Genomic DNA, 21,986 nt, shown 5'->3' on the forward strand with positions numbered 1-21,986 from the left:
GATCTTCAATCAACCCTAACTTTAGCAACTTCAGTTAAGAGGAGCACCGGGGGCAGCATGGGCCCAGCAAGAGTCTTACATCACGGCAGCCACTATAAATAAAATTAACCTGCACCACTGATGGGCTGAGACCATCCATAAGGCCCCTCAAGAAAGCCTACAGGTGCTACAGGCAGCAAGTAAAAAAAAATAATAGATAAAAAAAAGGGGGGGAGGGGAAATTTTTGTAAATTTGGGCCCCAGATATATGCCGTTGTCTTGAATGCCGGATAAACGAGGTTCTACTGTATTTTGAATGGCCAAGAATGTATCCCCATTTAAGCAATGTCACAATGCTGTTGATGTACGATCAAATTTTAAGAAACATCAGCCAGTCATTAAGCAAGACATTCCTGCATTACTATGTTTACCAAAATTACTCTCATTCCTATCCTCTTTATGACTCCTTTTTATAGGCTGAGTTTGCACCATAATTATTTGTCCAAGTTTGGTGTGTTCCTCACTCGTAACTGTTTCATTCCTAATTGTTGTTTGGCCTACAGACTAATTATAATTATTAAATATTACCTTTAATTAATTCATATTCATCATCAGAACTTGAGACTGGTTAGGTGTGTAGATGAATATAAAGAAAACAGATAATGTTTAATGACCAGTTGATATGACAACATTTTATTTACTTATTGACTTTTAACTTGTATTCAGTCCAGAAACTTGTTCAGTTTCACAAACTTCATGCTGAAAGCTAAACTGGGAGTGCAAATACTAATGATAAAATAGTTGTCAAGTTTTCTTTTAATTTCAGACTCAGGACATGGAACTTTTCTATCCCAACACTCTTCTGGAAACCGGACATGACATCCTATTCTTTTGGGTAGCTCGAATGGTTTTCTTTGGTCAGCATTTACTTGGAGAACTTCCATTCAAGTAAGTTTGTATTCTTATCACTATGTTTGGCTTGAGCAATGTAATGGTGTTTGAAAGAACATGAGAGGAGACTTTAGATTTTACGATGCCATGCAAAGTTAAGACAGAAACTATGACACTGTAAGGTTAAGTTGAGAGAAGAGAAGATGAAGGAAGTTGTAATGTTTAGATTTTTTTTTTTCACAGTTAAGGAAGCAGCTCAAGGGCAAAAAATAAGTGAAAACAAAAAAAAGCCTGCTAAGTATTGCTCTTATAAACGTAGAGAAGAGTGGCCAAAAGAGAGATCAATTTGGGGTGAAGAGGTGTCTTTATACTCCCCTCATGAAAGAAGTCAAATTATAGGCAGGAGGAAATGCAGATGAAGGAAGGTTTTCCAGAGTTTACCAGGGAGAGGGATGAACGAATGAAGATGCTGGTTTACTTTTGCATAAGGGATTTGGACAGTATGTGGGTGAGCTACACTAGAAAGTTGAAGGTAGCAGGGCTGCAGATGGGGGAGGCTTAACAAGCTCAGAATAGCAGTCAGCATGAAAATATTAATAGAAGATAGAGGCAACATCGTAGGAGACTTTAAGGGAGGCGATGCAGTTTTTTTGTTTTGTTTATAGGATTATCTCAATGAAATGTTCACAGCATATATGTCTCATTATGCTACTTCTCTGTAATGAATATTATTGCTCTATGATCGATAGTTTTTTTTTATAATTTTTTTTTTACCCCGAAAATTACTCGAAAGAGGAATTTTTAGGCATTATTAAAGTGAATGCGTACAAGACACCATCATTCAAAATTCTTTTTTCCTTTATATTTTGTGTATATTAAGCATTAATCTACATTTGGATGCATCATGAAGTTGCTACATATGTTTGTATTATGGTTATCTTTTTTTTTTTTTGAGTTAAACTTTTTTTTTTTTTTTTTTTTTTTTTTTTTAGCCTTGTCAGTGACCAACACTTGAGACAAATATTCATATCCATGCATCCAAATGTAGATTATGCTATGTACTATTAGAAAATGGAAGCAGATTGGCAATCAGAGTTATGAAATTCCATCCACATCGATATGAAGTCCGAAAAAAATAGTTTTGAGATACAGGGGTTTTTATTCAAACATTTTATATTTCCTCCTCCCACCATTTAATGATAGCATATTCCTACAAAGTAAGTTTTATTGACTAAATTAACTCTATATAACACAAAAAATAGGCATAATTATTTATACAATTGTTAATCTAATAGTCACCAAGGTGGTGTCAAAAATCAGTGTGCTCCAGCCTCATATTCATCACTAGTGGTGATCCTTTTCTGGCAGGCAAAATGACATTTTGATCACCCTCAGTAGAAGGTGGTGCAGGTGGCAATGGAACAGGGCGAACAAAATGACAATCAGGAATGGAGCTTGCAGTTGAAAGTAGCACATGAGATGGTGGTGGAGGAGTGGATGGTGGTTGTGTAGGTGGTGATGTAGAGGTAGATGGAGGAGGAGGAGGTGGTGGAGAAGTGGATGGTGGTACAGCTAGTGGAGGTTGTGTAGGTGGTGATGTAGAGGTAGATGGAGGAGGAGGAGGTGGTGGTATAGGGGAGGCAGTGATAGTGGAAGCGTTGCTATAATCAGTGTCCTTAGTCCACCTCTCTTTCTGCTGCTGTTTCTGCCTTTTCTTTGATGGAGGCATTTGTTGGTTAGAAAATAAGGTAAATGCATCAGGACATGATATTATACTGCAAGATCTCCTTAACCAGTAATCCACATTTACTCTCATAACTTCATGCAGTACTGATAGTGTTACAAGAGAAAAATTCAGAATACAGTCGTCCCTCAAATAGTATGGTTTCCAATAGTTCGGTTTTGGTTTTATACAGATTGTCATAGAAGATCTTTTAGGATTTTAAATTTCCTGCTCGTAGGGAAATTTAAAAATCCTAAAAAATCTTCTTAAAAAATCCACATAAAACCAAAACCGTACTATTTGAGGGACGACTAGTGTTTAGTCTCGTGCTCATTTTATGGCAAGGAAATTAATTATAAGTGAGATTATATTCATCAAAAGTCTGGAAATGTAAAAAACTCAAAGAGCTACCATTTATTAATATCTGTCTACTGTATATTTACCTAATTATAGGCAAATGTTTTAGACTTGATTATTAATGTTACCAAGAGTTTTTTCAGAATGCATTTCTTCATAAGAGATATTTATCCTCAGGCAAGTGTACCTGCATGCCATGGTACGGGATGCCCATGGCCGCAAGATGAGCAAATCCTTAGGCAATGTAATTGATCCCATGGATGTGATTTATGGAATAAGTCTTAAGGTGAGTATATGATTACAGTTGATATTTTGTCACACTTATTTGAGCAGAATTTAACTGCTAGGACATAGATATAATAGTATTGATGGTCTTAAAGAAACCAAAAATGTAGTGTCAGATAAAGAAAGCAGATCCTTTTGTTTGAAAAATTTGGGCATGAAGCATTCATATAAAAAGATAGTTTAATGTAGAAAAGTGTAGATTAATATAAAACTTACCACTTGAACAAATTACTGTACTGTAAAAGGTTGATTCAACTGAAAGCTTGATTTAATAAAATAAAAATATTCCTGTTGTTGCGCAATTTAGTGGTAAAACTCTTTAAATCAAGTGTTTCCACTGACCGCTGCTGCCGGGCTCAACTTGGAGCATCAGTCTGTTGTGTTTTTTGAGTGCCTTACCCATCAATTCTGTACTGTTACTACTGCTGCAACTACTTTACAATTACTGAAAAATCTTTATTTTCAATGTTGAATAACACACAAGAACACAGGAGGCTGCAGGACAAAGTGTTAGGGGGCTGTACGGGCCAGAAAACCAGAAAATGCATTTTCTCAATTTAGCATGAAAATTGATTTAGCAAACTGGTGCTTGGCTGAATTAGTTCATTAACCCTTAGATGGTGCCGACCCTAGGACCATAGCATAAATATAGTTAAAATGCATAATGGACGTTAAACTATCATCTGTATCAGCAGTTCCCAAAGTGGGGTGTGCAAAATAAAATTATCACTATCATTTTATATATATATATATATATATATATATATATATATATATATATATATATATATATATATATATATATATATATATATATATATATATATATTTGCATAGGCATTTATATATAGACAATTTCTTTTGTGGAGTATATATGACAAGAAATTACTTTTTTGTAGGACCTTCATAAACAACTCGAGGAAAATAGCAATTTGGATCCCCGTGAGATTGCCAAAGCTAAGGAGGGTCAGAAACAAGATTATCCACAGGGTATTCCTGAGTGTGGCACAGATGCTCTTCGTTTTGCTCTCTGTGCTTATACATCCCAAGGTTAGTTTCACTCTTATGGGTTTCTCAATTTTTCTCTTCTGCTAATGAAGTTGTGCTTACATTTACAGAATCATCATCTTCATCTCTCATGAAGGTTGGAGAATTGAGATTGTGTGAGTAAAGAAAAATAATAGGGAGAAAAAAAATTGAAAACTGCTTAACCAGTGAAATTAGCTTCATTTGTCTAGACATATTGATAACTAAATACAAAATGATCACAGGATATTCTCCCAATCCCTGCAGGAAGAGATATCAACCTGGATGTTTTAAGAGTGAATGGCTATCGCAACTTCTGCAACAAACTATGGAATGCAACTAAATTTGCCTTAATGAATCTGGGCAAAAACTTCAAGCCATATGACTCTCTCACAAAACTACATGAAAAGGTGAGTAAAGAATACTGCCACCATTTTATTTTGTGTTTGGTCTTTATTCATACCTCCATGTTACCTATAGATTTTTGGCTAATTATTTATGTGATTCACATTTCTTTCCAGCTTTAATACGAAGCAATGAAATACATATGATTAAACATACGAGTACACATTAATAACCATTGATCTTGTCCAACAGGTACAAGAAGCAAAATCAGAGTATGCTATTAATAACCATTGATGTTGTCCAACAGGTGCAAGAAGCAAAGTCAGAATATGGTGATGAGCATGCCAACTCATCTTACACATCAAAACAAAGTTATACTCTAGGGAAACTATCAGAACTAAATGAAGTTTTGAAAAATTTCAGTTATGTTGAAGGATACACTCCATCACAAGCTGATCTTTCTGTCATGAATCACTTGGCAGAAACAGATTTACCATTCACAAATTACCCACATATTTCACGCTGGTACTGTCATATCTCCAGCTTCTCAGAGGCTGAAAGAAGCACCCTTCGTGAAGCTAAAGACAGCTTAATGTTTTCCACCATAAAATCCAGGAAGGTAAGGCAATGATTGCCCTGGATACTTTCACCTACTGCTTGTCTCAATTGGGGCTTAATGCAAACCACAAACAATCAAGTGCTGATAAAGACTTCTATTTCTGTTTGTATTCACAGTGAAAGTCCAGTAATTCGAATGGCAGTGGACTGAAGGTCATTTGTATTATTGATTTGTTCAGATTATTAGGAGGGACCCATGAAACCAAAAAATGTATTCACACATGTTTTATTACACGTCAGTAATATGTAAAAGTGCTGAACAGCAGTTTCAGGTAGGTAAATCCACGTAAAGAGGGTAGATCCAGATATACTAAAAGCACAAATAAGTAAAGCCAGATTATGAAAACACCAAGAAATAAGGAGGTGCCTTTGGAAAGGCAAACTTTTTCGATAATCATTTAGTTGAGTCGAGGCTACCTGAGTACAGTCGAGTCGCGTTGCCTTTTGATGTTGTTCAGTCCGACCCCACGCTCACCACCTTATCCACTCAGCCACCGCCAACACCCACTTTTTCACTTCATATGGGGAAAATACAATTTGGTCCTGGCTAGCCGCCATTTTATCCCACCTGCACCCGTGGATTTCCCAGCAGGCTTGAAAGCCATTGTGCAGCACGTGTGTGGTAAGCGAGCCGACTCCTTTTTTCATCATCTGATTTTGGCATGCTATACCTTTCTGGTAAGCTCTATATCTAAGCTACAACATATTGATATTTCAGGTCACTAGGTCTGTTTTAACCCTTTCATTGCTAAACGCTCACAGCGAGCGTTAGGCGTATTTGCTGGTGATGCTAAACGCTCGCTGCAAGCTCCACCCGCACTCAAATCTCCCGCATATGAGAGTGTTCCAACACTAATTCTCACAACACAGGATTGTCAATTGAGTGGGTTCTTCACTAAATTTGGTGGAAAATCATATCAGCCCAGCGCGGCAAATCTACGGACGAGTAACTGGTGGATGTTCTTGCCCAATATAGCGGCATTTTTGCATAGCTTCACCAATCACCTGACTGATTCTTTGACCAAATAGTTGTAAATATTGCAGTTGGCAATAGTCCCTTGCCAGAATCTGAAGGAGAGACGTCCGCAGTTATCTCAATATGGCTGATCATCCCGCACGCACCGACGTAAATGTTAACATTCAACACTCCTTGAACGTGCATGTACGTTCGCAAGAGAGGCATACATAACCGACTCCTATAGATCTGGACCTCCTCTTTCCAATGGTGTTTTTGGTTTTTAGCTGTGATGAATAGTTTTTGAGATACAGAGGTTAAAAATAGACCCCCCATTGGGCTGTCCGACTGCGCCTGAGGGGATAGTCGCGTTCGCACTGCGCGAGAGGAAAGGGTTAAGGGTTTTAGAGTGAAAATACTAAACCGAAGCAAAATCCATATAAAAAGTTAGCGGTTAGTATTAGCTTCCATTTCTTTCTTTATCAGTTTAGCAGTTTAGCATAAGCAAAGCTAACTTTATAGTTAGTGGATTACCAGTTAGCAAAGCTAACATTTCGGTTAGCAGTGCCCACCATTGTTTAAAATATAAACTGGCTTTTCAACACTGTGTTAAAACTAAATTTGCTTTTATACTTGCATAATACGAGAGGTATCTGTATATCACACTTTCATTGTCACATTTACTCATCGTTCTTGAGCATCGGCTCAGAATTGTCATTTATAGAAGCCATTGGAGCCATCTTGTAGCAATATAAGGTACAATACAGTCCATAAATGAAGTGAATATTCAGTTGTCAATACCTAGACTAAAGTTGATAATCAACTAAGTTTCCTGATTTTAGGCTCCGTTGCTTGGCATTGCTTGAAGCACGATTTGCATTATTTTTTTATTTTATTTTTTTACCAGTTTAGGAGGTTTTGTCTGCCATCTTAAAAAATTCAGGCAATTGGGATTTTCAGATTATCTGTGTTCGGATCATTGGACTTTTACTGTATGCACGTAGGTCCTGAATAGTGTAGCAAATTTATGGAAACGAGTTTGTTCTGTTTTAATTTTTGCTTTTTGATACACGTAACTTATGGACCACACTTTGATTTTTACTTCTAGTACTTTATAACTTATTTAATTTTGTTGATTTTTGCATGTGCTATGCTAACTATACACTGTGACTTTAAATGTGTCCACAGTCATTATTATGTTTTATGTTGTATAAAACTACCTTAATTATTATATGAAAATTGCAAGTTGATCAAACAAAAAATGCAATTCGATTTTTTTTTTTTTTCTGAGTCATTTATGCATCCACTTCTCTTGCATACACATAATATAATTTATTAATGTCCTAGCAAATTTATCTTATTATTTTAATAACTTTGTTTACATTGGAATTTTTTTATTTAAGTTATAATGTTTGGCATGATTTGCAAAAAATATAACATAAAAAAGGTAAGTAAATTTTTTTATTATAATTGAAATTATTGGTACGAGCCAGAATTTTTTTATCAATATCATGCAAAAACTAAGAGAGTAGTTGCATTTTTTGTTTATTTTATACATGTTTTGAGGAAAATGTGATTGAAGTTTTGTTTCCATTTTTCTTCATAAAACAGGAAAATGCTGGTGTCAAATTCCATGAACAGGAATAATGCATATAGTCACAAAACATTTAATTTTTCAAAGTGAGCATTGAAGATGCCTTCACACACCTTTCCACTAGTGGAAGAATTTTTTTGAGGGCTGTAACATTTTTTGCAATTTTGTCGGTCTGGACCAATAATTTTTAGACTACATTTTTGTGCTTCTACCAGTGAAAGCGTTATGTGAGAGGGACAATCATTTGTGTTGGTTTTGGTGTTGGTAGGCCTGTGTTAACAATGCATGCTTGTTAAAGTTGAGTTTTTCTTGGTTGAATAACTAATCATCACATTTGTTTAGTGGTGAGAAAAATTCATATGGTACAAATGCTATGTGTAAAAAACATAGTAGCTAAGAAAAGTTGATTAATATGATTATAGTTGTGACTGCAAGCAGTTTAAAATATTTTTTCTAGTATAAAATACTTTCTTCCAGAGAACAGTCTTGAGCATTGTGGACAGGTGGATGCTTGGACAGCTATTATTTGCTGTACAAGAATGTAATGCTGCCTTTGAAGAATTCAATTTCCCAAGAGCAACTACAGCTCTATATAACCTGTGGTGGTACCAGATTTGTGATGTTTATTTGGTAAGCATGTTATCTTAATTTGGCCATATAATTTCTAGAATGTTTTTCTCCATTCTATTGAATAAAATGGAAATGAAGTTGAATAAGATATTCATGCATTGTTGGGGCAGAGAGAGAGAGAGAGAGAGATTATGCTTATTCATTAATCATCTCTACTGTTATTATTTAAGTTTGTTTGAGAATAAGTTCATTGCAATAATTGATCAAAATCAACTTGTATTTCTTCAACAGGAAGATATCATTCAATATTATTTCACTGTACATTTAGAAGTAATCAGAGTTTTCATATTACAGGAGTGTTTGAAACCTCTGATGTACTCCAATGATGAGGAAGCCAAGAACTTGAGCCGTAATGTGCTCTACACAGCGCTGTATGTTGGATTAGCTCTTATATCTCCCTTCATGCCTTTTCTTTCTGAGGAGTTGTTCCAGCGCCTACCACCTCGCACATCTGGCCAACCCCCTTCTCTGTGTGTGACTCCTTATCCAGAACCTCAGCACGTACGTTTTTTTTTTCGTAGAGTATATTTGTAGCTTTTCATTTACAGTTAGTGAAGGCTCACTCTGCGGACAGTATAATCATATGTTTACCTTTTGTAAACATCATAATAACCACTAAACTACATCATGAAATAACATCAAATTTCTGCTGGACAGTCACTAATCTTTTCTCTAATACTTTGTTGAGAAGACTTTCCTCTTAATCACCTCATATGAGGGGACCTTCCTCCTGTTACTCATGAATGCAAACTTTTTTTTTCAGCTCTTCAACACATTTTTCTTATACCTATTATTGTTACAATATAATTTAAAAAAAAACAAAGTTGGATGAAATTTGAATGAATAGGTTTAGAGAAAACATTTTTTCTTCGGAAAAACGTCTTGATTCTATGGAACACTCCTCCTTTATTTTCAGTAGTACGCCTCTGACTGCTGGTCCACAAAATATTTATAGCCACTGCTACAATTTGACTGTAAAAGTTTTGGATTATGTATCATCATTTTCATGAAAAAAATATAACAGATTTTTTTTCGCCTCGATAAGGAAATAAAAAACTACATAAAATCATGACTGAAAGAGATATTGAAAATGTGTTGCACTCAAAACATTTGTCTTTTCTTTAGCTATTATATATCACTTTTATTTTATGTTTGAAACTATGGGAGGAGTGTTGCTTCAACTACCAAAAACTTACGTTTTGAGAAAATGTCTGTTTTCTCACTGCCCTTGGGGGGAGCAGCACACAAGCTAAGTGCTCTCGTCAAGGGATGTTGCCATAACAGGAGCAGTGATACATTTTAACAAATATCACAAAAATGAAACAAACAAAAGCCTATAAAGTGTGAAATGGTATTGAACAATGCTGTAAAATAGAGTATGCAGAGGAACGACTACTCTAGGATACTCATGATACTTTTGGGGGGGGCAGAAAATTTAGTTATAGACACCTGAAACTTTCACAGAGTATGGATAAATGATTTGGTAATTTTTTTCTCAAAATGATTTTTTCAAATTTTTCGGATTTTACAGGCAGAGGGTCCCCTAAATCTGGGGAATATTTCTGAAAGGTTGCTCAAAGTAGCAGAGTAAAGAACTTTCCAGCCTTGCTACAGCTCTGCTTTGAATTTTGGAATTGTCAACATGTCTGATTCCTTTATCTTGGATTTTAATGTTGCCCAGAGGTTCTCTATGGGTAACAAGTTTGGTGAATTCCCAGGCCAATCAGGAATCCACTCAGTTCCACAATCCTGAGACCAGGATTTGATGGACTTGGTGGTGTGAGCTGGCATACTGTCATGTTGAAAGATCTCACAACCAGTCTTTTCAAAAGCATACTCTAAATGATCATTAGGGATCAAGTAGTATTCTTCTTTGTTAACTGTTTCACCTTTAGGCAATATGATAAGGTCAGATTCCCAACCATACCCAAAAGCTGTCACCTAAGGGTTCATGGGGTCATACCCATTCCACAACACACGCTTGCCACTCACATCACTCACAAAGAAGGTACAGTCGAGTCGCGTATGGTGCAGTTAATTGGTTATGAGCAACGGCCGCGCCATAGGAAACCACGTCATAGGAATAACTAAACTTACGGGGAAAATACAATTTTCTTTCTGGCTCTTGCCATTTTTCCAAACCCACACCCTTTTTTTCGTTCATTCTAGCCCGAGTGCACTGGTAGGCATTATCTGCCTTTTGATGTTGTTCAGTCTGAGATGAGTCCGTGGGGGATGACGCAAGATGAGGCGCCATGCGTGCGGGGACAGCTACTTGCGTTTGAGGGAGCGACTCGGGCCCGGGTCCTCTCAAACTGGTGACGCCTCAGCTTCCTTGTCATCCTCTGTTGCAAGGAGCTCATTGCCCAGAACAGCTTGTGATGCATGTTAAACCCCACAAGGACTGAAGGCGGCTATAGTCGCTTTGCCGGGGAAGGGCCGGAGGCGGTTATTACTGGTGCGCTCACCCCACTCCCCACTCTCTCCTATTCAACTCGCTGTTTTTCCGTAACCACGGCATTTAGAGACTTCTGGATGGCGTCATTAGAAAGAGGAAGACTTGATGGTACAAAATCTATCTTATTCACTCATGTAATGTAGGTTAAGCGTAGAGAGTGTGTGAATACTGTACAGGCAATTTTCAGGGCTTAGCGCGGGAGGCCGGTCCTAACAGTACCGAAAATGCAGCCACCCCCGGTCCTTTAGGGGTTAAACATCATCAGGAATATCAGCGGATGCCATTTTGCTGCCAGAGAAGCTAGTAAACGTCGTTAGGAAGATCAGCGGACTCCATTTTGCTGCCAGTGAGTGACGACGTTTACTAGCTGTTCTGGCAGCAAAATGGCGTCCACTGATATTCCTGACGACGTTTAAACATGCATCACAAACAGTTCTGGGTGACGAGCTCCTTGCAACAGAGAATGAAAAGGAAGCTGCAGTGGTTATTGTGGCAGAAGCACTTATATGTGTTTGTTTGGGCCGCCATATTTGCTGATGACGTCATCACAGCACGAAGGCGCTTCACCTCTCCAACCGAGCTGCAGCGGGCGGTCCGAGTTGGCAACTCGGGCTGCGGCGTCATGCGTTTGAGAGGACCCTGAGCGGTCTGGGTAAGGGAGACCACAAACTGCGTCATAGATGGTTTTACCCGCGTGATCTGAAAATACAGTTCTGAAACCATACCGCGTCATAGGAAACCGCGCCCTACGAATCCGCATCATACGCGACTTGACTGTACTTTCATCAGTTTAAAGTACCTTCCTCCACTTTTCAATATCCCACTCTTTATATTTCTTAGCAAAAGTTATATTTTTCCTATGCTGAGCAACTGTTAGTTAAGGCTTTCTCCTCGAGCGCATCTTCTTAAAATCGAGGTCCTTGCTCAAACGTTTCTGTACAGTGCGAACACTGGTCTCTCGTAACAGCGAGGGATTTAGTTCCTTGTGTGTGTGTGTGTGTGTGTATATATATATATATATATATATATATATATATATATATATATATATATATATATATATATATATATATATATATATATATATATATATATATATATATATATATATATATATATATATATATATATATATATATATATATATATATATATATATATATATATATATATATATATATATATATATATATATATATATATATATATATATATATATATATATATATATATATATATATATATATATATATATATATATATATATATATATATATATATATATATATATATATATATATATATATATATATATATATATATATATATATATATATATATATATATATATATATATATATATATATATATATATATATATATATATATATATATATATATATATATATATATATATATATATATATATATATATATATTTACTCTCTTGTTATCTCAAAATACGAACCTTGGTAATAGGCAGAAAATGGGAAGTGAGAACAGGTCGTTCTGAAGCCGCAGTTGAAGGCGGCTGCCTTACAATTGGATGGTAGTTCTGAATACACGCTTGTGATCCACGTGGTGTTGTCTGCTAATGTAAGGGTTGTTGCTCGCGGTCACCTGTGGTACAGATGGACAAACCTGTAGCTTCTGGTAGTTTTCTGTGTGTTATGGTATAATCTGCTAACTCTTTCTGTTATATATCATGAAATCACTAACATCATGATTGACTTTTCAATGCCTATTGAATGTAAACTGCCGCCGCAATCGCAAAATAGCTCGCAGAGAGGTTCAATTTGCTTACTGCTTCCATATTTCCATCACAGCTCATAAAGACCACAAGCGGACTAAAAATAACAAATCCAGGCAGATTAAAACTTTTAATGCTGTGTATTCCCACAGCGCACATGCGTGGTGGACAGCAGAATGACTAATTTCAGCGGGAAGATATTTCTTGCAACACCGCCCAGTCAGTAGTGGACCTTCTTCTTCTTTTGACCTGTAATGCTTTGTATCGCTTCTTAGGTCCTCCTTCTCCACACTTTTATACTTCACAACATGCACTTAGGGCTGCTTTCACAGTTATTTTGTTTGTATTGATCGTTACCAATGGCGGAGATCGCCGCTCTAGTATTTCCATGTGAAACTGGCAGATGGGTAGTGATGTGATGTGATGGTGTTGGAGGTATTGCTTTGACAACGGCACCTCGTGGCGGCTGCGGGGTTAGCCTCACCCCGCACCTTACCACACACTCAACACCTGTCGCTTTCTCTGCAGCCACCACTACCCCATAGGCCAATTTCATGTGGAAAACTATAGCGTCGATTGCCGCCATTGGTAACGATCAAAACAAACAGTGACTGTGAAAGTGGCCCTTATTTACTTCACGGTGCACACTTATACACTTCACCGTGAACTTAGGTGTTTTTCTGTTCTTTTCTTTCCCTGATTTTGGTTTTCTATGCCCTTTTGCTATTTTCCACTGTTACTTTTCACTGTTGCTGCCATGCATTACAGGTCAAAAGAAGGAGAAGAGGAAAACATCACTGGGAGATCTACAATTTTCATAGACTCGAGAAAAAAGTTTTTTGGACTGTGGTTCCCCAGCACGGGGTGTTCTCTTAACTTGTTAATCAAGTAGTAAGCAAAGCAGCTCCGCCAGTCCATTTTACGAGTCTCTTGGTGGTCCATCTTCCACTGCTCCTCACTCCACAGCCACTGCCGTCGTCTGTTTGTTTACATACAGCAGTGAGGTACCCAAGTACCCATGCTCGTACTCACAACCGTTTTCCATTCATGCGGACAACCAACAACTCGCTCCCGGTTTGGCATATGGGCAACCACGGTTGCCCATAGCCCATCACGAAAGTCGTGATGGTAAGAATTTAGGACTAAGCGCTAAACTCGAGGATCGCGAAACTCGGATAGCACAAAACTCGAGAGGGTACTGTATATGTGTGTGTGTATGTATATATATATATATATATATATATATATATATATATATATATATATATATATATATATATATATATATATATATATATATATATATATATATATATATATATATATATATATATATATATATATATATATATATATATATATATATATATATATATATATATATATATATATATATATATATATATATATATATATATATATATATATATATATATATATATATATATATATATATATATATATAAAAATAGTAACGGGGCTACGTTCCTGGACACTGGGAAAGTCTGCCTGTTTTTGGGATTTTGTTACTCTAACCTTAAAAAAAACACATTATTAATACTTTAGTAGGTCACAGAAACAACAAAAAAACACGTTCTCATTTTATTTACATTTGTACTTCACTTTCAACACTCGACACTTGCGTTGGCCACCGTCCCTCCTCACCCCACGCTCCCGTCACCAGCCGCTCCCTTCACCCACCACTGTCTGCCTCACTTGCCTCCTTCCTCTGACTGGTTGTCGTCGTCATCGTGACTAGTTGTCTGCTGAATCCTCATCCCGCTCTCCCTCCTCACCCCGCTCACCTTCCTCACTCGTGTCTTCTTCCTCACTCATGTCTCCTTCCTCTTCCTGCTACTCCTGGACCTCTACTGTCTTCTTTTGGAAGAATTGATCAAGTTTGGTCTGGTTTGTCAACTTTTTCTTTTGATCAAGCCATCTTTGCTCCAGCGAGCGTCACCTTTGTCTTCTTCGCCAGGTCCTTGAAAGTTTTCACCAGAAGACAATGTAGGACATCCCACGGGCTGCCAAGATGTGTTTCCAGCCTCTCCTGTTGGAACCTCAAGAGGGCTGCTCTTCCATGGTTTTCAGCCTGAAGGAGAGACTTCAATGTCAGGAAGAATGACTTTCCGTGACAGCAAGGTGGTCAGGGATTCTGATGCATGCGAGTACGGGTTGTTGTCCCCTGCAATCTGCATCTTCTTCTAGATCGTCTCTTGGTGTTTCATTGTGAGCGACGAGCTGTCCCGCTGGTGCTTCTCACCCCCTGTACGTGTACTCGACTAAGTTGTCGCATCCTTCATGTGGAGGATCACCATCCTGGATCATGAAGTGTCGAGTCCTTGCGTTGGCATTCCTTGTGATACCCACGACTCCTTCACCCTTCAAGACTCGATTCACCTGCTCGAGAGCGTGATCGCAGCCAATCGCGGTGAAAGCAATTTGACTTTTCCTGACGACCCAGTGCTTGGTCAGGTACTCTCAGACGCGAGGGTTCTACTTCTCCAACCTAAGCATTGTACCAATGTAGACGGGCGTACATGCTTCGGTTGAGAGCAAAGAAAAAGAGCACAAAGTCTTGGAGTGTCTTGAGGTGGAGTAGACAGTCTCCTGTCCTCATAGAGCGAACGTAGTTCAGCAGCAGCAGAATTATCTTCGCATAGGTCAAGCAGAACTTGTTCATGGGATCCCCATCGTCGACTAACATCAGTTCTTTGAGATCCTGACCCATGAGTTCCAACGTCCTGTCCAAGCTCGCTTTTATTTCTTCAATACATACTTTGATGACTGCTTCCTCCTTTTCCGTCGACAGCGTTCAACCTGAGCCTGACCACTTGAGAGTGAGAAGTGCAGAAACCAGGATACAGTGCGCATCAACTGCCCAGTTCACGTGGTTCCCCGCAAGGATTTGGCGTGGGTGGCTGGTCCGTAGATGCCAGATTCGGAGAGGATCTCGTCAAGGCCGCTACCATTGATATGCACACCAATGCATCTCGGCATGGCCATCATGATGTGAAGGTCCCCGACTGATCACCCAATTGTCCTTCTTGAGGTTCAGCTTTATGGCCAATAGCTTGGAGTACAATGCCATGTCCGCAGCAACCAGTACCGGTGCACCCTCCCCGTTGAGGGCTCGCTGAATCCCTCCATATGCATCATCATCGTCAGCAGTGATGAGTGCTCAGGGGCTGGAACATCCAGGAGAGGGAGGGGGCAGATGACACTCTTCGGAAAATTTGGCTTCTCATCCATCCAGCTGTTGAATGTTGACCAAACGGGTATTGTCCTTAGAGCTCCTTTGGAAACATCGTAGCCAGCGGAAAGAAGGATGAGGGCATCTATTCCTTGGAACTCGTCAGCTCGCGGGTGATTCATGAGGTCGACAGGGAGGGGAGACACCTTGGGATTGACGTTCCGATGCATGTTGCACGGGAGGACTTCATAGATGGACGGGGGAAGGGAGCCAGATTGCTCGAGGTTCACCTGCAGCAGTGAGTGGAGTCAAACCACCTGACGGCCAGGCTGGAATGCCACCGTTGCTGTCGCATGAAGGGGCTTCTTGATGTCGATCGTGTCTCCCTGAAAGTCATTATTATCGATGGTGAAGTGGATGAGCTCTCCCTCCTGCAGATGCCTGGGCACGAAGGCACCATCGGCCCTTCCAGCTGCTAGGACCGCATGTGCGAGTGCCGTCTCGTGGCACAGAAGGGACCGGTATGAAATGGACACCCCAACTGTAATATATACATATATATATATATATATATATATATATATATATATATATATATATATATATATATATATATATATATATATTTTTATTTATTTTTTTATTTTTATTTATTTATTTTTTTTACGTCATGCCTATATAGGCTTTTACCGTGGGGCCTGATGGAAGGCTTCTTCCCGTGGGTCCTGATGGTCGGCCCAGCCTAGTGTTTATAGTGGCGCCATCTTGCATTGGCTCATGCTGAGCTCATCTTTAATCTTAGAATTTAGAGTCCGGGTTGATAGGTGGTCTTCTGGACAGCATGTGGGTAGTTTAGCCACTGGGCGGCGGCTGAAAATCCCAGCTTGGTGGCAGGGATTGAACTCTCCTTATAGATATATATATATATATATATATATATATATATATATATATATATATATATATATATATATATATATATATATATATATATATATATATATATATGTGTGTGTGTGTGTGTGTGTGTGTGTATATATATATATGAGGGGGGATCAAAAAGTTCGCGGAATTTTTCAGAAAATAATTTATTATTAAAAAATTATGATGTATCTTCAATTTATTTTTCAACATAGTTGCCATCCAGGTCAAGACATTTTTCAAGGCAATGCTTCCAGCTTCGTAAGCCATCTCAGAAGAACGTCGAAGGCCTTGTTCAAAGCCATGTGTTGGCAGTGTTTTTGACTTCTTCTACATCACTAAAATGAGTTCCTTTTAGCATTTCTTTGAGTTTTGGAAAAAAGGAAGAAGTCTGATGGGGCTAAATCTGGACTATAAGGCAGGTGAGGAAGCACTTCCCATCGAAATTCTTGAAAAACTTCTTTTGCAACCTGCGCAGAATGCGCTGGTGCATTGTCATGGTGAAACAAGATCCCACCATGAAGTTTCCCTTTACGTTTTCTGACTAATGCCTCTTTCAGCTTCCTTAAAACATTTGCATAGTAGACTCCTGTCACAGTTCTTTGACCTTCCAGATAATCTATTAATATCACCCCATCTGAATCCCAGAAAATGGTGGCCATCACCTTTTGAGCTGACTTTTGAGATTTGAACTTGATTGGTCCCGATGATCCACGTGGAAGCCACTGTTTTGACTGCTGTTTGGATTCAGGATCATACTGGTAGATCCAGATTTCATCTCCGGTGATTATTCTGGAGAGGTCATGCTCTTCATTAACTTCAATTTTGTTCAATATTGCTAAAGACAGATCACTCCGAAGAATCAGCTGATGAGGGCACAACGCTTTTGGTACCCATTGTGCTGAAAGCTTGCTAAGTCTCAAATTATCATGCAGAATTGAATTTGCCGAACCATATGAAATGTCTAGGGACTTGGCTAACTGAATAACTGTTATTCTTCGATCCTCTTCAATTAAATTTTGGGCAGCCTTAATGTTTTGGTCATATCTTGATGTTACCGGTCTTCCACTGCGATGGTTGTCTTCAAGGTCGTCTCTCCCTTCTTTGAATCGCTGAATCCACCTGTAGACTGCAGTCTTCTTTGGAGAAGTAGTACCATAAACTTTTTCCAAAGCCTCCATAATCTGTGTCCCTTTCCATTCAAGTTTCACCAGGAATTTGATATTCGATCTTATCTCAAAATAACTATTTCCATGGTTTCAAAAGGAGCCTTTTTTAAGGAGGGTCTGTGCTCTACAATAGTCTGCGCAGAACTGATTGCAAGTGACTAATAGCAAGGTACACACTCAGTGATATGTTCTGACATGTTTAATCTTGTTTTCACCTAATTTTTTTCTTGCTATGATAAAATTCCGCGAACTTTTTGATTTGATTTGATTTGATTGATTTATCACCTTACTTGCATACTTACCTCAGTAAGTTGGTAAAACCTATAGATTTTCTTGTGCAGAATTTCATGATGATTGCTGCAGTGTCATTAGAATTTTGATACGGTCAATAGTTACTGAGGAAGTCGAACAGAAGTAAGCATCAAATGAAAATAAAGATACATGATCTCTGTTTGATTTTTAGTGAAAATATCCAGATTACACTATTTATCTTTTTGATCACAATACAAGCAATGATCAAACTTGGGGAAATAAAATTACTATATCTCTTACACTTCTATTGTTCTGGAATATAGAAAGTGACAAACAGAATATAAAAAACTAGGCTACGCGTGCGAGCGGTTGCATATTTACCTCAGTAAGTTGCTAAAACGTAAAGACTTTTTTATTTCTACTTCACTCTCACTGCTACTTTCAGTCTGAGAACAGGCATGAGTAATATTCCTCATGTTTCAAGGGCCTCTGTGCCGTTATGTTGGTCAAAAAATATATGTTACTGCCTGTAAAGAGAATAAAACAAAAATTACTCATCAAATCACTGTATTGCACTATGTAACACTATTATCACTATTATGCAGTCGGCCATATGGTCGTGACCTAGACCACAAAAGGTTTAAAGCCCACAGCAGTGAGACGTATGATCTGACTGATGAGTGAGGGAGACAAAAACTGCCTTTGTTTATGCCTTGCACTCAAAGCCACGCCAGTGGAGAGGATTACTAATTAGTTAATTTGGGAGAGAGTGAGGAAACTTACTCTCAACCAAAAAATGACGCCATTGGCGTGAATATAACTTATAAAAATATTATTTTTGTTCAAATGGACGCCAATGGCATGGAAGTGCACTTTGGCCCTAAAAATATGTACACGCCATTAGCGTCCATGTGCACGAGAGGGTTAACACTTCATACAAAGGTATAAACAAAAAATATTAGCTGCTCATTTTTATGTTGCTTCAGGAACATTCTATGAAAACAATAGGTGTCATTTCATGGTTAAACTAATTTTTTATTGCTTCATCATATCAGTCATCCAGACCTTATTTATTAATATTATTCACTTTCTACTCTATTTTTCAATTGTTTGCATCAGGTTTGTTGGGACTGGAAACGTTGTAGCTTATAGTAATTGTACTTCTCTAGGTCTCCCTACCTATTGCACCGTGTTTTAGTATTAATAATGATGACAACCACTGATCTCTTGTAAGTTTTGAACACCTTAACCACGGTGCAGTTGTTCTCATTTCTATTCCGCTTTTCTCAGTAATTCATTCACTCCTAAAGAGCTGCACAGATTTTCTAATTTTTATATTTAGTTTGAAAGGTTCCAAAAAGTGTTGGAAGAATTTAGCATCTAATCAATATTGATATGTTTTACATAGGTACTAAATTTTATCATGTCCCTCTTTTTTTGTTTTGTTTTTGTATTTACTGTTTAATTTCATTTTCACAGTTTGATATCTTTTATGATGAAGAAGTGGAAGACAAGTTCAAGTTTGGACAGAAGGTCATTGGCGAGATTCGCAGTGCCAAGGCAAAGTATGACATTCCCAACAAAACAAAGGTTGAATGTAAGTGAACTCTGATTGTCTGCAGTTGTGAATGAGTACAGGAACAGCACTAGGAACCCCAGAAATAAATTTTATGTTCTCACCTGAAAATTAGTGATTCACCACTAAGGGATACAAAAGAATTTAAGGGGTGACCCCGGAGAATGCAAAACAGACGTTTTTTCAAGTATGTTTTTTTGTAATGAAAATCATAGTGAAATAACTAATAATAACAATTAGAAATAAACACTTAAGGTCTATTTGTGCACATGAGGTGCACATGCACATGCTCAAATTTCCTTGTATGCTGGGGAAAAAACCCCATCACAACTAGCCTTGTGCCTGAGCCTCTAAGCCTATGTATGCATGGATTTAGGCCTAAGGTTCTCAATTAGTGTATTTCAAATGTAGAACAATAGCGAAGGTCACGTAGAAACAAAGGAAATACAGTAATCCCTTGCCATATTGCGGTTCACTTATCGTAGATTTTTAAATTGTAAATATCTAGTTTCGTATGGCGAATATTTCACTATATCGTGGGATTTTGCGGTATGGAGGTATTTTAATATATTTATTATTTAAATTATTTTGCATTAAAAGAAGCATTTTCTATCCTAAACAAAATAAAAACTATAAATTGAATTAGAAATTAATTAGAACGTATTTGAAGAATATTAAATCGAAATAAAATACGTAACGTACAGCAGATGAGTAGACACAGAGTCGCACGTCTGGAAGACGCAGCTATGGCCGCTTCCACTTGAGCTAGTTTGTCCATGTAAGATCATACACAGCGCCTTATTCACAGTGGGTGATTTACATCTACATAAGAGCATAAGAAGAACATAAGAACGTAAGGAGTCTGCAAGAGGCTGGTTGGCCTACACAAGGCAGCTCATGTAATCCTAACCCCACCTTACCTCAGCATCCATGAATTTATCCAACCTCTTCTTGAATGTATCAATGGTATTGGCACTAACAACATGACCGCCAAGTCTGTTCCATTCATCCACAACCCTATTGATAAACCAATTCTTGCCGATGTCTTTGTTGAATTTGAATTTGTCTAACTTTAGACCATTGCTATGTGTTCTACCTGGGTCTTTTACAGCCAAAACCCTATTGACATCCCCTTTATTGTAACCCTCCATCCATTTATAGAATTCGATCAAGTCTCCTCGCAACCTTCCCCTTTCTCTAGAGTGTTGATTAAAATGCTTCAGTCTATCCTCATAAGGCACGTTTCTCACCCCCTGAATCATTTTTGTCATCCTTCTCTGTACAGATTCTAACATCTTTATATCCATTCTATAGTAGGGTGACCAGAACTGAACCACGTAATCAATGTGAGGTCTAACTAGTGCTAAGTGAAGTCTGTGGAACATTTTTTCATGACCCCGGGCCATCCTTATCTGCCTTGTAACAGAGACTTTGGAAACATTGAGCAGAAGGTAAAGAAAGTAGAGGTGTACAGTGATGATCATTACATGAAACTTATGGCTGAAGCAAGGAAGACAAACCCTTTCACTATCATCAAAATGACACAAGCTAACTTTTTTTTACTTTGGTGCACTACAAGCTCAAGTTACCAAAGGCAGAGTGACTGGGTCTGGCTTCAAGGATGCCAAGATGTTCATTGTAAACTCTGATAACAAGGCGGGCTTCAAGATAAAGGACAGTTACGGCATCAGTGAGCCAACGTTTGTTAACCCTCAGAAAGGAAAGCAGAAAGAGTATGATGCTGCCAAGTTTTACCTGCCTGCTATACCTCTTCAGCAGTTGTATAAAAAGCCAGTTCAGTTAGCTCCAGAGAAATTTAAGGATGTCATGGAACTTGGTCAGTTTGTACACCCATACTTCAAGGATTTCTATGATAACCTTCAACGCCAACAAGAGCCCTTGTCGCATGATGATGCCAACCCGGATGACAACATCATCGATTACAACTAATTCCCCCCTCCCTCCAACGCTTTCACTGGCCCCTACTCTGTAAATTTGAAAATGTAAATGTTCATTGTAGTAAAATAGACAATAATCAACAATCGATTATAAAATTTAAACGAAAAAAATAATATCGTGTTGTAAAAATTTGCAACTCATTCATTATAAAAATTCATAAAGAATCAGCTTTTTGGTTTAAAACAAAATGGTTTATACCGTAGTTTAGGTGAACAACATAGATTTAAAAAATCCACATACATTATGGATATTGCAATTATCATAAACAATTTCCAAATTGAGGTATGAAAATTTAACAAAAATAT

At 37.9% G+C, this 21,986-nt stretch overlaps 1 protein-coding gene across 2 annotated transcripts in view; it reads left to right on the plus strand.

Moving 5' to 3' along the window:
* The window catches only part of LOC126981597 (valine--tRNA ligase-like), an 81,955-nt gene that overhangs the window by 37,804 nt on the left and 22,165 nt on the right, over window positions 1-21,986 (plus strand). The window contains exons 11-18 of one of the 2 annotated variants that reach the window (XM_050833039.1): window positions 806-927; window positions 3,128-3,236; window positions 4,135-4,285; window positions 4,529-4,671; window positions 4,914-5,225; window positions 8,251-8,403; window positions 8,698-8,904; window positions 19,626-19,743. In XM_050833039.1, coding sequence (XP_050688996.1) covers window positions 806-927; window positions 3,128-3,236; window positions 4,135-4,285; window positions 4,529-4,671; window positions 4,914-5,225; window positions 8,251-8,403; window positions 8,698-8,904; window positions 19,626-19,743 — 1,315 coding nt within the window. The remainder of the gene's footprint in view (window positions 1-805; window positions 928-3,127; window positions 3,237-4,134; window positions 4,286-4,528; window positions 4,672-4,913; window positions 5,226-8,250; window positions 8,404-8,697; window positions 8,905-19,625; window positions 19,744-21,986) is intronic. The other variant, XM_050833040.1, reaches the window with a different exon arrangement.

This window comes from Eriocheir sinensis, chromosome 48 (genome assembly GCF_024679095.1).
Source record: "Eriocheir sinensis breed Jianghai 21 chromosome 48, ASM2467909v1, whole genome shotgun sequence".
Classification (NCBI taxonomy): Eukaryota; Metazoa; Arthropoda; class Malacostraca; order Decapoda; family Varunidae; genus Eriocheir; species Eriocheir sinensis.